Genomic DNA, 16,061 nt, shown 5'->3' with positions numbered 1-16,061 from the left:
TGTCTAAGTTAAAAACTTTTAGTAAGTTTTGAGTTTGATTTCAATTTAATCCCTAAATTTCAAAATATTATAATATTACCTTTGAATTTGAGTTCTATTTTAATTTCGATCCTAGATTTCAAAATTTTACGCTTTTAATCTCGATTTTGACTAAACACTCACTTTCAATCTTTAATATTTATGTCTACTAGTTAATTTAAAAATAATTAAAGAAATATAATAAATTTAGGTTCACTATTTTTAAATCACTATTTCATAAATATTTTAAATTAATTAATAGACATTGAGTGAATATTTAGTGAAAAATAATTTAAAAAATAGATTAATGAAATCTTTTCTGCTAATTTCTTCTATCAAAGGTAGTGTGCCGGCGACAAGTCTTCTGCAGTACATCAACCTGCGTAACAGAGTGGATCCGCAATTGCCGGTGACATTATCAGGAAACATAATCTCATTCTTCATAGCATCATCGACAAAGCCGGAGCAGAGAGAAATGGAGCTACAGAACTTAGTGGATGACATGAAGACGAACCTTGAAGAGTTCTGCAAAACCTTCCCAAAAAATTACAGAGCTGAACAATGGGGTTTGCTTCAAAAAATTACATGTCAAAGAATCAATGGAGAGGATGAGAAATCCAGGGGATTATACTTTGTAACATGTACGAGCTGGTGCAAATTTCCTGTTTATAATGTGGACTTTGGATGGGGGAAGCCTGTATGGATCACTGTACCTGCTGAGTTTCCATGGAAGAATATGATTTTGTTGATGGATGCCAGAGATGGTGTGGGGATTGAAGCCATGGTGAGCTTAGAGAAGAAGGAAACGGAAGTGTTTGAGCAAAATCAAGAGCTTCTCTCATTTTGTGAACTCAAACTCCAGCTCAAATGTTTTCACTAGGTGTGTCCATGTCGGAAGGAAATCAAATCATCGACTTTTAAGATGAGTCTTGTCCTTTTATCATGTACTGAGATATAGATCGATAGATAATCACGATGATTATGTTGGTATTGAAAAGGAAGTATATTTATAGATGTTGGAATGTAACTATATTAAAGGCAATGGTGGCTCGTCTATCAAACTTAGGTTTCTAAAGTCAGAATTAATTTAAGTTTCCCAAGCAAATGACCGACTTACTTCACATGGAAAAAGATTGTCATTTAGAACATTAAGTTTCTTTGTCTTCATCACATTGTGAAATTATTGTAACCCTTCGAAGCATACATGGTGGCTAGCGACACTCGAATCTTGCTACTTACTCTCTCCCATCTCAATAATCCTGATCGCTATTGCTCTTGATGACTCGACACAGTTATTCTTGCTCTTGAACTTGTTAAAAGAATTCTTACTCACTCCGTTATAGAGAAAGTTGGAGATGAAAAAACAAGAAAGGAAAAATGAAACGTAATATTTTTGTTCAAATTTAAGATATACAGAACAAGAATAAAAAATGAATAACAAGAAAGAAAGTGAAAGCAAGTGCAAAGAAAGTGAAAGCAAGTGCAAGTGTCGAGTCAACGAGAGTGAACATGAATAAAAAGAAACTAGCATCGGACCACCATGCGTGCATTGCAAGGTTGTTACAATAATTTCACCGTGTGATGACACAAATAAAAGGTTATAAAAGACTTAAGTTTCTAAAAAGTTGTCTTTTTTCATTTCAACTCTTCAAAATGGATCATCCTTACAAAATTCCCCTAAATTAAGATGGATTTTATAATGTATTATGAATGCAAATTGATTTCAATTACTCCACAATCTTCTATAATTAAAGGAAAAAGGAAACTACTACATCAGTACGAAAGGATTGCACAAAACAAAAATGTACCGTTTATTTTGAAATTACTCTGGAAAAGTCCGACAAGGATCCGTAACAAGCTGAGGTATTTATTTCTTCACTGCTCGATCACACGCTTAGCCCCATCCAGAGTATTCCTAAGCAGCATGGCAACAGTCATAGGGCCAACGCCACCAGGAACAGGAGTTATCCAACCAGCTACTTTACAAGCTTCCTTAAAATCTACATCCCCGACCAGCCGGTAGCCCGACTTCTTGGTTGGATCATCAACTGCATTTGTACCGACATCGATGACTGCAGCACCTGGTTTGATCCAACTTCCCTTGATCTAACATCAACCAAACAATACAACCATGTACACCGGTAAGTCGACTATCATTAGTTGTGTTTCAACAAGCAAACTTGTTGAAAATGCAACCAAAGTCCCACATTGACTATATAAGGGGATAATAAACGTACGTTACCAAAGATAACTATTTTCATTGGTATGAGTCTCTTTTCGGGTGAAACTAAAAGTAAAGCCATTAAGGTTTATGTCCAAAGAGGACAATCGTATACCGTTGTGGAGATACACATCGAGGGTCATTGTCTCTAGCAAAACTAAATCAAATTCCCCACTAGCAGATATCACTGGCCTGCATGTCCATGCCTTATTTCTTAATGCTTTTGCAATTATGGTTCCATCATGCATATGCATATGGCAAAGATTTAGGTCTCTGAATGTACTTTTCTAGTTTGAAGTACCAACTTTGATGATTGTGCTTGCTTATTCTCTCAACTATCTTTCTTTAACTTTGAGTTAACATTGTTCAGTAAATAATGAGGTAGAATTTCTATTGGGGGGAGATAGATGATATAAGAATGTAGATATCTGTATAAAATAAAATCATTGAAGCAACACACTAAATCGTTTTCATAGATCATGTCACTTAATATTGTTCCCCTAAATGTGTCATTATTTAGTTAACAACATGAATTATATAGAACAAAATTTTTAATTTCAAAGACAAGTTTTAGTTAAACCTATCGATCTGACCTTTTCTTTTGTCCAGTACTATTCTAGTATAAACATATTTCCTAACATTGTTTTATCTCGGGTAAACTTGGGGACCAAATTTGATACTCTCTGTGAAGTGAAACAGATATTCAGATAAAAGTAAAGCGGAAGGAGAAAACATCGTGATTGTATAGCCAAAGCATACCATTTGTGCCTGTCCTGCTGCAGCGATTACAATGTCAGCTTCGCGGATAATACTTTCTGGATCGACAGAACGTGAATGGACAATTGTCACGGTTGCATCTGCTTTAAGAAGCAACAATGAAACTGGTAATCCAACTATGTTGCTTCGCCCCATAACAACTGCCTTCTTTCCCCTGATGCTTATTCCGCTTCGTGACAGCAGCTCAAGACACCCCTGAACATAAAACGATATCTCAGTCTAGAAATTGAATTGCCGTTTCCTGAGCAAAGATCTGCATAAAACCAAATCTTGAACATAGATAAACAAGGATCTATTGCTCTTCTAGCTGAAAGAGATCTATCAAGAATGAGATGATGATTTTCTAAGGCTTATAAAACATTCATTATTGCCTTTGGAGTGCAAGGTAGAAATAAGGGATCTCTGCCTTTCATTGCAAGCTTCCCAATGTTCAGAGGATGAAAGCCATCTACATCCTTATCAATGCTGATTTCAGATAGAACTTTTTCTTCATTTATGTGGTTTGGCAAAGGAAGCTGAACCAATATCCCTGACAAATAAACGAAGATTTTCAAAATTCTAAGCATTAAAAAGAAAAAAAGGATCAAAATGAAAAACTCCAATATCACACATTAACGGTAAATTACTTTTAGAACACTTTTTTCAGTAATTGTGAGGTGGAGGATCTAACCATCAACTGGTAATTGATGTCTTTCACCACTAAATTGTTTTCAGATTGACTACTTTTAATACTTTAAAAAAGTAGTTTTGGACCATTGGAGTAGCTTTTAAAATATTTAGACACAGACAAGTTTTAAGTTTTGAAGATTTATAAAAACACTTAAAATACTTGTGTTTCTAGAAGCACTAAAGGGGTACTTTTTCTTAAAATGCACCACCTTCAAAAGTCATCTGGAATGAACTACATGATTTTAGAAAGGTAAAAACCTCTAATTAACATTTATCACAGATTCACAAATCGGGAAAATGAATCCAAGAAACGATTATCTATCAGAAAACATCTTCACTATACTATTTCGAAGACAGTACAGGCTCCATCAAATTTGAACTGTAGCACTAAAATTCGAAGATATCCTAAGTATAGAAGTACAAAAAGAGATTAACCATGTACTTCAGGATTGGCATTCAGCTCATGGACCTTGCCGATCAATTCAGCTTCAGACACTTGCTCAGGAAGATCAATCTCAAAGGACTTGATTCCTACTTCCCCGCAAGCCTTTCTCTTCATAGTTACGTAGGTCAGCGAATCCTTTCTATTCCCCACAATCACCACCGCCAGTCCTGGAACCTTCACAAATCCCACACCATATGAAACAAGAAAGATGCTAAAATCAGACAGATATAACGCAGAATTTCGTACAAGAGTAAATCGAAATTGTGAGAATATCGCTCGAGCACAGGAAACTAAACCTTTCCATATTTGTCAGAGAGTTTGTTCACTTCCTCGGCGATTTCAGATCTGACAGTCTGTGCGATTGCTTTGCCGTCGATTATTGTAGCTTTGTGATCGGATTCGGACGCCATTTCTGCAGGTGACAAGGCGAAAATGGTTACCACTTCTGGATTGATGGTATCAGTGGCAATGGCTCAGAGTAATGGATGAGCTGAGATTGAGAAGAATTGATTTGTGTACTCACTGAGTTGCAACCATGAAATTGGTCGAAAGGAATCTGATGGGCTTGGATTTGCGCGATCGACTGTGGTCCGAAAGAAATGGGTCCGTCTGTCAGATCCGAAAATGATTTCACTTTATAGGCAAAGAAAAAAAAAAAAAAGAGACACGTGGAAAACAATCAGAATTCATTTAAAAAATATAGAAATTACAAAAACTAAAACCATACAAATACAAGGTGGCCAGTTAGCGTTGTTCTTCATGGAAGAGCTTTTATTTAATGGTGACATTCTAACACTAATGAAAGTCAAATTGTTTAATCCTCTTCCAATTACTATATAATCTCATATGAAATAAGAAAGTCAAAGAACTATATATTGTATTGACTTAAAAAATGATCATATACCTTATACTCAAAAAAGAAAATCATTTTTTACCGTGACAGTCTAAAATGTGAACACATTTACTCCATACTAAAAATATCATTTTTTTACCATGAAAGTTTGAATATGAACACTAACACTTATTTTTTCATAATTTTAATTTAAGATTTTAGTAGAAAAAAAATCTTATTGAAAATTCATAAAGAAAGAAGTTAATTCATTATTAATCAAAATTTAAAATCTAGAACAATTTAATTCCAAAGCTCAAATCGTAAAAACTAAACCAACACTCAACCTAATGTATTGTTAGTTCTCGAAAAGAGCTAATTTTATGCATCTAATCTCACTTGATTGTTATGTTTAATGTGCTTAATTATGTATTTTTGTAGAAACTCAAGTAAATCATGCATTCTAGAGCGTTACAGGTCATTTGGGGTTAATTTAAAGCTATTGAGAGTATTATCGAACACACGAAGCTTCAAATGATACAAAAGGACAAAAATGCCACAAGGAGGTCTGGTGCCACAAAATCGCCCAATGTCATGCTCGACACAAATTCCAGAAGGCGGGCTAAGCGATGAAGTGCAATAGCCTCGTGGCACTCCAGACATTTTGATGGAACGCAGATGAGCGTGGGTGATGCTGCGACACGGTGCTGACCATAGAGAGCCAAATAAAGCGGAGGGTCGCAACACTACCTCTCGGCATTGCAATGCCATCGTGTCTTTTATAAATCCTACTTTTCATTTTAGGGTGGTTCAGGCTAGTTTTTCATGGAGGCCAAGGAGTTGCTGAAATTTCTTCTTCCTCCATTGTCTTTCTAGCTTCTTTACCTTAGAATTTTGTATTTTTGGGTTGTATTTGAACATTGAAGCTCATCCTCTCCATTTTGCCTATGGATTGTGGTGGTAAGTGGGTTTTTCTAGTTTTTGGAGCAAGGAATCCATGTAAATTTTGTGAGATATCTCTTATTGATTCAATGCATTTTAATATATGTTTCTTTTATTCTTGTTCTTATTTAGATGTATGTTCTTGAATGGATTGACACCCCTCCCATTGGATGTATGTCTTAGCTAATGGATTATAGGCTTGTGCGTTCCTTCTTGTTCGTATAGCTTAAATCACTCAAATAGTAAGGGTTGAATTATGTATGCTAGGAATGTGGTCTAACTATAAACCTTAAATGCATGCAAAACCTAGATTAATAGATAATTCGGTTAATTAGTTGGGATACCTAATTGATTAATCACACAATGGAACCCTTAATCTTAATACACTTATCTTTAGTTTTAGATTGATGCTTTTGAATCCAATAGGATTAAAGCATATAGTCTAATTAGAGCTTAGGCTTTAATTAATAATTAGGGTGCTTGCTTGATTTAACCCAATAAGTTGGCTGTCTGTAGCGTCAATGAGTTGATTACGCCAAGTAATCATTGTGCACATATAAAATCAAGTGTATGTTAGTCAAGAGAACTCAATGGTTGAAATTGTTTTGGAATCCTTTCTTGCTCTCATAACTAGAATTTCCAATCCTAGGTTACGTTTATCTGCTTTCTTTTATTTTCATGCAACTTATCACTCTTTCCACACTAAATTCCTCCATTTTCTGTTATAACTAGCAAATTGACTCAATGAAATTATATCTTGCCCTTTCCTATGGATTGATCCATACTTATCATTATTGCTACACCTTTGTGTTGGGAATGACCCACATACACTTTAGGCCCAAGGCCCACAAAGGCACATGGGAGTAGCACCTTTCACTTGTCCCACATTGGAGAATTAAGGAATGGGTAGACAACTTTTATTGACTTGCAAAAGTGTGTTGGTAGTGGAAGTATAACCCTTTCACCATATGCGCATTATCATTGCCATCCATTTTTAAGGACCTATAAAAGTGTGTTTGGGTAACTATGTTTTCTGGAAAAAAATATTTTAAAAATAAAAACGTTTAGGGTTTTTAATGATGCAATTATTTTTCCAGATTTGAATTTATTTTTTCTAAATGTTTATGACAATTGATCTTCTTCTTCCTGATAGCTTTACAAAACTAGGGTTCTCAGATTTGGAAATTAATGATTTGCATCCCTTTTTCTGTTTTCCCTTCTTCACCGATCTTTTCATCTGATTTTGAGAAAACACTTCTCTCACTGTGATTCCAACCCTCCGTTCAACGACTACATGTCTGAAGGGGGTGTTGTGTTAACCTTTGAGAGCAACCGATAAGAACAACTCGTACCACGTTTGTGCCGAATTTACTTTCAAGGCAGTGGTTTCCACTTCCGGATCTATCGGCGACTAAAAATTTCAAAGAAAATTAGTACCTATGTCTATCAAATCTGGAAAAGTTCTTCCAGATCTGTCTAAGTTGGAACTGTTAAATAGAGCCAATTACCGCTACTGGTCCCAAAAGTTGCTAATCTTATTTGGACAGTTGAAGGTGGACTACGTTCTCACCATGGACAACCCTGAAAAATCCAAGGATACTACTGTCATGCAAGATCCAACATCTTCCAAGAATGTTATTGCCATCACTGATCCGACAACCTCCAAGGAAGTTGCTAGTGATCCAGTTCGCACCATGGAAGTTGATAAGTTCAAGAGGAAAACAAAATTGTTTATGACCATATGCTCAACCACATTACAGATTCTTTATTGGGTCTGTTCGTCATCCAAAAACCTACAAAAGTTATTTGAAATACCCTAAAATCCAGATATGGAGGCAACGACGCAAGTAGAAGAAAATACGTAATCGACAAGTGGTTGCAGTTCCAACTGTTGGATGACAAACTGGTGATGGAGCAATTTTACAAGTACGAAAATTTAGTGTCCAATGTTTTTTTCTGAATGCATGAATATGTGCAAGATTCTTCAAGCAAATGTGTTGCTTGAAAAATTTCCACCATCTTAGAGTGTCTACCGTAACCACCTGAAGCACAAAATGAAATATCTGACACTGCAGAAGTTGATTGGTCACATGCACACTAAAGAGGTGAATAGCCATAAAAATTAGTTGAATTTTTTATCTATTATTTCGGTTAATGATAACCTTCTTAAATCTTCAAATGTGAAAGACAGGTTCAAAGACAAAAGGACAAAAATCAAAGACATCGTGGAAGAAGGGTCAGTCTAAGGCCGCTGGTGGACGAATAGAGAAATCCAAAGTGATTTGTTATGTCTGTGGGAAACCCGAACATAAATCCTACCAGCGCACCCAGTGAAAGGGAAGACCAGATTAAAATTCTGCTACTGCTAAACTAGTCTCACAGGTCAACATTGTCAAGAACAATATCATGCAGTGATCATGAAGGGAAATCTAGCGGAGAACAAGTATAATTGGATCTTGGACACTGGTGCATCAAGGAATTTCTGCTCAAACCAGGATCTTTTCTATAACTTGCAGGACATCGATAATGGCAAATGTGTTTCCATGGAAAAATCAGCAATTACGGGTGTTCTTGGGAAAGGGAAGATTTTATTGAAACTTACTTCTAGGAAAACTCTATCCCTTGGTGATGTACTACATGTTCATTCTTTGCATAGGAATTTGGTTTTAGGGAGTCTGTTGAACAAAGCGGTGCGTAGGATTGTGTTGGAAGTTGACAAGGTTATCATCACAAAAAATGGTGACTTTGTTGTTAAGGATATCTGTTTAATGGTATGTTTTTTCTGAATGTTATTTCTCCTCCTATTTTTATGAATGAAAATGCCTCTCATTTTACTTATGTAGTTGAATCACTTGATGTGTGGCATGGTAGATTAGGACATGTGAATGTTGCATCAATTAAAAGGCTTAAAAATTTGTATTTAATTAATGTATCTGAAAACAATAGATGCCCAATTTGTTATGCAAATAATAATGTTGAATATAAGTTTATGTGTTTTACTGATAATTTGTTATGTGAATATAGAGATGCTAGTATTTTTTAGTATGTTTTTCCATGATTAATTGGTGATAAATCAGTAGATAATTCATTCAATGATCAATCTACTAGTACTTCAAGCATCAATCAAATATATGAACTCCCTCTTTCTAGCCTTAATAACACACTTGAATTAGAGTGTAGAAGAAGTAAAAGAAAAAGGGTTAGTAAGGATTTTGGACTTGATTTTCTAATTACCTTTCTAGTTGAAAATTCAGATAGAATAGACAACCAATTTGCTTGCATGTACTTAATAGTAATCATCCAAAAACCTATCAAGAATCTTTAAGCTCAGTGGATTCTAGGTTTTGGAAAGCGACAATTAAGAGTGAAATAGATTCTTTAGTTATGAATCAAACATGGAAATTAGTGGAACTACCTAAAGGAAATAAACCCATTAGGTGTAAATGAATCTTTAAGAAGAAAATGAGACCTTATGGTACAATAGATAAGTTTAAGGCTAGACTAGTGGTTGTGGGATACACAAAAAGTAAAGCATAGACTATTTTGATACTTATTCACCTATGACTAAAATAGCTACTATTAGAGCTTTGGTAGCCTATGTTGCGATACGTGGCCTTCTAATACATCAGTTCCTCAATGGGACTTAGAAGAGAAAATATATATGACACAACCTGAAGGCTTTATTATTGCTTGTCTAGAAAATAAGGTTTGTAAATTTACAAAGTCTTTTTATGGTCTGAAAATGGTATGCAAAATTTAACAACACTTTGGTAAACAATGGTTTTAAGGTAAACCATTCTGATACTTGTGTTTACTTAAAGTCATTTAGAACTGATTGTGTAATTATATGTTTGTATGTTGATGATATGTTGATCTTTAGTACAAATATAGATATAATTAATGGAACAAAGTTATTTCTATCCTCACAATTTGAAATGAAAGATTTAGGTGAAGCTGACGTGATACTTGGTGTTAAGATAAGAAATGGTTTCTCTTTATGTCAACTACACTATATTGAAAATTTGTTAAAGAGATTTGACAGTTTTGATGTTACACTTATAAAAACACCCTATAGTCCTAGTATGAGTCTTAAGAAGACTAAGGGTGAATGTGTCTTTCAACCTGAATATGCAAAAATTATTAGTAGTGTTATGTTTTTAATGAACTATACTAGGCCCGATATTGCATTGCGAGTAGACTGAATAGATACACTCATAATCATGATAAGGATCATGGACTGTTGGGAATGGTGTCCTAAAGCTCCTGGTAGTCTCGTAGTTTGTAAACTCTATAAACATATTGTTATTTAATAAAATAAGTGTTATTTTATAAGCATTTACTCAATCTAATAAACTAAGATCCGTAGTTATTTTATGTAAATTTAAATAAGCATGTAGAGACATACAGGTGGATCTTGTTTAAATTAATAACCTAAATGGTCTGTAGTAGATGGATAAGGAGGGATACCTTATCCTGGTGATATTACGGATACAATCCGTTTTCTAGATGTTACAAGTGTTATAAAGTGCTACAAATAGTCTGATTCTAATTATTCATGTGGAGACATGCGAGCGGGGGTATCCTACACAAAGAGTTTGTATAAGACCAGACCACGAAATGATTAGTCTTTTTATAATGCCATTGATAATTGAGACTTACATTTCACTAGGATGACCATAGGTGACACTACCTGAATCTTGAGTGAGTTGGAAACTCCTACCTATGAGAGCGGTCCTTTGATTTGTATGGGTGAGAGTGGGCCAGATTGCTAACTCAACAAGCCTACCATTTTGGGGATTTGTCTGATTAGGGAGTTGGGAATTCAGCTACACAAGATGGAATTCACTTCTTTCCTGAAGCAGGGGTAAATAGATAAATTGCTCCCTTAAGGGCTGATTTCGGGTCTTGAACGTAGTGGACACACCCTCTCTTGGGAAGAGAGAACTCAGTCATAGTGAGATTATGACTTATTGTTCATTAGATGAATCAGTAGTACTTAAGAAGTTAGATGTAACTATAGGAAAAAAAGGGTAAATTGGCCCAACTATACTTACGAGTGATTTGTGAAGGGTCATCGCACTATTGATTGGTTATATGGACACATAAATATATATGTAGTGTGAAGAATGCAAATGTCAGTCTTTAGTGGAGTGCCCGACAGTTAACGAATGGTGGATATTGTGATTAAAGAGTTTATTCAGTTATTCACATATCGTTTGAGCTTCAAGCTACAGGTCTATAAGATCCCTTTGGTAGCTCAATGGGTTCAAGTTGAGAATCAGATTTTGGGTTCGTTTGAAGTGTTCAAATTAACAAGTGGAAATTTGATTATATATGATATAATTAAATTGATTCAATTATATGTGTTATAATTGATATAATGTATTTGATACATTATTTGATTCGAGGAATTAATATAAATATGATTTATATTAAATGCCATAAAAGAGAAAAACAACTACGGTTTATGTGTTTCATATGATGAAATATTAAAACTATAGGTTATAAATATAATATGATAAGTTAGTATAGTATTTATTTATAATATATTAATTTTGAGATAATTAATATTATTTTTCTCCAATAACCGACTTGAGTGGGAGAGTTTTTATATTTTATGGCTAACTGTTGGATAAAGATGAAAATAATTTTAATTTTGTAAAAACACATGCTATAAGCATCAAGTAATCAGATTACTTGTAGAGAGAGTAAATGATAGGCATTGAGTATTCTATAAGATAGTTACTCATTGCTACACGATCGAGTAGCAAGTCTATATGATAGGCTTCTTCTTACTACACGATCGAGTACCAAGTCTATATGATAGACTTCCTTTTTCTGTCGCATACTCGATCGTTCACTTCCTCCATTTCTCTATCCAAAGTCATACAGAGCTTATAACTCCTGGATTCTCATACCGAGAATATCAAGGTACCTTTGTGGTGGTGTCGAGTTTTTTTCAAGGACCGAGGATCAAGTTGTACTCGATAGTGATCGAGGTTTTTCCAGGTTGTGTTATTAGCTATTATGATCGTTGCGTTCGAGTTCTTGTTTGGACGTGTTGGAGTTTAATTGAGGGAAATACGTGAAGAAAGAGTTCTTCAAAGGTATTATACTCGGTCTCTTTGTATTTATTTTAAAGTAACATGTTGTAATTTAGTCTTTATGCATTATCGTTTCTGTTAAACTGTAAATGTATATGTTATTTCTCAATAGAGTTTAGAATGATCCGCTTCCGCTCACTAGTTCTCTAGATTTAGAGTTCCTTCATGGGCAACACTTCGTCATTTGCTAAGGTACCTCAAGTACAATGGATTTTATCTACATTTCAATCATTCTCCTATAGTATTAGAAGGATATTGTGATTTAGAAGGATATTGTGATGCAAACTAGTAACAAATAACACTGAAGTAAGTTCCACTAGCAGATATGTATTTATACTAGGTGGATGAGCTATTTAGAGAAATCGACTAAACATACCTGTATAACACGATCCACCATGGAGTCAAGGTTTATAGCACCTGATCTAGCTGGAAAATAAGTAGAGTGGCTAAGAAGTCTATTAGGAGACGTGCCACTGTGGGGGGCTTATGTACTAGTATCTCTGCATTGTGATTTATAGGCTACCATGGGTCTTACCAAGAATAGTGTGTATAATGGCAAAAGAAGGCCTATTCACCTGAGACATAGAGCTATGAAACAACTGTTGAAGGAAGGAATTATCTCCTTAAAGTATGCAAGGACTGATAGAAATTTAGCAGATCCTCTTACCAATAACCTAACAGGAGAGTAATCCTAGAGTCTTCAACTAGTATGGGACTCAAATCCTTAGTGTGATTTATAGCCCTTTATTTTGGGTGGTCTATTGCGATTGACTTGATGGATAATTTGTGAATGATCCATAACCCTTTATGTTGGGTGGTCTATTGCAATAGATTTGATGAATAATCTCTAAAGTCTTCATAACTCAGTTTTGAGTGGTTTATTGTGATAGACTTGATGAAGCATCTAACGTGAAATTGAAGGTGTGGGCTGCCTTCTATAAAAGAGTTTGAGGGTCTCTTTCTAGAGTTTTCATGATGACACAAGATTCTATGTGAATAGCCCAAATGGCTTTATATGCATGATTTTATCGGAGAATCAAGAAAGAAATTAAAGGGATTGAAACGTGTTTGGGTCAGGGCGAATGATCTCAACCAAAATTCATAAAAGTTTAAGAGGTAACTCACCTTTGTGAATGTAGTTGATGCCCCACTTCACTATGCATTAATTCAAATTGCAAGATATTCATGCTTAAGTTTCTTATCATTCCACTGCTCAGAATCATCTTCTTCTTTCTGTCATTTTTCCTGTGCTTGTAGGTCATTCGTGGGGGACTGCTGGGAATGACCCACATACACTTTAGTCCCAAGGCCCTTAAAGGCACATGAGAGTAGCACCTTTCACTTATCCCACATTAGAGAATGAAGAAATGAGTAGATGGTATATATAGAAGACTTCTATGGACTTGTAGAAGTGTGTTGGTGGTGGAAGTATATCCCTTTCATCATAGGTACACCGCCACTGCTGCCACTATCCGTCTGATCGAACAAGTGGACCGAGTTCGAACAAGTGGTTCGGGTAATCGTGCTGACATAAAAAAAAGAAAATAGTTTTATTTTGTTTATTTTAATGTTTTACAAAATCTTAAACATTAATTTGTTTTAAAAATAAAAACATTTAGGGTTCTGATGATGCAATTATTTTTTTAGATTTGAATTTATTATTTATCAGAAGTTTATGACCGTCACCTTCTTCTTCATGATAGCTTTGAAAACCTAGAGTTCTCAGATCTAGAAAATTAATGATTTGCATCTCTGTTTTAGTTTTTCCTTCTTCACTGATCTTCTCCTCTGATTCTGAGCAAACACTCCTCTCACTATAATTCTAACCCTTCATCCGACAAGTGCATGTCTGAAGGGGTCATTGTGTTAATCTTAGGAGTAATCAACGATTAGCACCATGGTCGTGCCAATTTTACTTTCAAGGTAGTAATTTCCACGACACAACAACTAGCTTCTGGATTTGCCGACGGCTAACACCTTGGATTAGTAGTAGTATGGTTTGGTAATTATAAATGTATTTGACTAGTCATTTGCTTGTGAAGTACTCAAGTATTGTCTTATCAAAGTCACACATCACCACAGTACACTCATCAATAAGTTTTGAAAATAGAAAAAAATACAATTTACTTGACTCTTCTTCAAACATGCAAAACTAAAGAACTCTAATTCATTTGAAGCCAAAAAGTAAGATATTTCTTCTTCTTCTATTCAAACCAAGAAACTCAAAGTAAAGAATAAAAGAAGAAGATTAACACACTATTTATGGTGGTTCGGTACTGAGGCCTATAACCACCTTCAAGACGAACCATGATTATTTCATTCAAGGTTAGAAAATAGCAGAGAAATGTGCATTCTTCTTCTTGTTCGTCACCTTCTTCTCATTCTCTCTAAAAAATCCCTGAATATTTTTTTTATTCACTCTTTTCATACTCAAATGTAACGAATTTTAAGCATTGCACCATGTGTAAATTATGTATAATAATATACAAATATCTATTGTCAAAAGAGAAAAAAATACAAATACTTTGTAATAAAAAAGAGTTAATGTCTATACTTTGTTTTGGCTTTTGTATGCACCCCCATTTTCTATGAATCCATCTAGTTTCATACTTCCATACTTCTTATGATGTTGGTTCTCTACCACCACAACCAAAGTGTTGATCCATAAATCTAAAGGTGGAAAGCATATGAGAGAGACAAGAGTGGAGTATGGGAGGATCTAAGAAGAAAGACATAATAGATTTGAGGAGGGGGTTATTGGAACTCCATCTAGAGCCGAGGCTCCGCGATTTGGGGCTGAAACTTATGTTGTTTCTTCTACTTCTTGATATCTAGTACTTTTGGAAGTGATGATTGCTAACTGATTTGCTTCTATTGAACCAATGTCGGGGTGAGGTTTTGAAGTAAAATAAGCTCAAACATTCAACCATATATTCAATAGTCGTTCACATTTCTTTTTCTTTATAGTTTGTTATTGTAACTACTTGTATTAGAAAAATGTATAAATAAGCATCATTTACAATTTGTAGAAACAACATACAAAGCTTACAAGAAAGCTAGAAATCTGTAAAGAAAAAGTGTGACTTAGCTCTTGAATAAAAACTCCTCCTTCCCGTGGATGCAGGCATCGTTTGCCGAACCACGTATATCATCATGTGGATCTCTTCCTTCTCTTTTCTTTTACAAGATTGCTTGGTCTTCATCTTCTTCATTCACACGACAATCGCTTGAAACAATCAGAAAGAAAGAAAAGGGTTAGCAAATTTTTCTACAGAATGATAGAGAGAACGATAGAGAGAAAGAAATTAATTGTTATGAAAATCTCATAAAAAAAAGAATAGTCATTCACTTCCATCAGGCAAAAGATAGTGGATTATTCCATGTGGTGCACATCAGCTGGAAGATCGTGGACAAAGGAGGACCAAGTTTTCTACCAAACCAATTTAATTTTGGGGCAAATAACTTGGTGGACCACGATTTGGATCAGCAAACAGGGCCAATATTTCATCGTTTGGGCTTTCACAATTCATAATATCAAGTGTGCAGGCCCAACAAAGTGGTATCAGAGTAAAAGACTTACAAGATTGCAGTTCTTGAAGATTCAAGATTCAAGTTTTTCACTCCAAGATGTCAGTAGCAAGATTCGAAATAGAGAAGTTCAATGGCAAAGGAGATTTTGACCCATGGAAGGCCAAAATCAAGGCAATTCTCAGCCAACAGAAGGCTCACAAAGTTCTCCTTGACCCATCAACTCTCACAGCCACAGTGATAGCTCAAGAAACAGAAGACTGGGAGTTGGCCGCTTATGGTACGTTGGTCTTAAACCTTAGTAATAGTATTTTAAGACAAGTTTTAGATCAAGAAACAGCCAATAGGATATGGACTAAACTAGAAGAATTATATGCTACCAAAGATCTTCCTAGTAAAATGTACCTTAGGGAGAAATTCTTTACATTTAAAATGGATTCATCAAAATCTTTAACTGATAATTTAGATGAGTTCAAGAAAATTGTTACTGAATTCAAAACCTTAGGAGAAAAACTTGGTGATGAGAAT

General features: G+C 34.9%; 2 protein-coding genes across 3 annotated transcripts; one reads left to right on the top strand and one right to left on the bottom strand.

Moving 5' to 3' along the window:
- Nucleotides 1–325: 325 nt before the first annotated feature.
- LOC120090674 (tabersonine-19-hydroxy-O-acetyltransferase-like) lies at nt 326–898 on the top strand. Its single transcript, XM_039048391.1, has one exon. The coding sequence runs from the start codon at nt 326–328 to the stop codon at nt 896–898; it is 573 nt and encodes a 190-aa protein (XP_038904319.1).
- Nucleotides 899–1,690: 792 nt separating this feature from the next.
- On the bottom strand, nt 1,691–4,775 carry LOC120092125 (bifunctional protein FolD 2). Of its 2 annotated transcripts, XM_039050338.1 has the most exons (6): nt 4,654–4,775; nt 4,427–4,542; nt 4,121–4,304; nt 3,388–3,545; nt 2,999–3,211; nt 1,691–2,124 (listed from the first exon to the last, which is right to left on the bottom strand). In XM_039050338.1, the coding sequence occupies exons 2-6, from the start codon at nt 4,538–4,540 to the stop codon at nt 1,894–1,896; spliced, it is 900 nt and encodes a 299-aa protein (XP_038906266.1). In that variant the 5' UTR covers nt 4,541–4,542; nt 4,654–4,775; the 3' UTR covers nt 1,691–1,893. The 2 variants fall into 2 exon arrangements, with proteins under 2 accessions (XP_038906266.1, XP_038906265.1); XM_039050337.1 differs by having other exon boundaries at nt 4,427–4,737.
- Between the last annotated feature and the right edge of the window lie 11,286 nt (nt 4,776–16,061).

Source organism: Benincasa hispida, chromosome 11 (genome assembly GCF_009727055.1).
Source record: "Benincasa hispida cultivar B227 chromosome 11, ASM972705v1, whole genome shotgun sequence".
NCBI lineage: Eukaryota > Viridiplantae > Streptophyta > Magnoliopsida > Cucurbitales > Cucurbitaceae > Benincasa > Benincasa hispida.
This window is presented reverse-complemented; position numbering and strand designations above follow the sequence as displayed.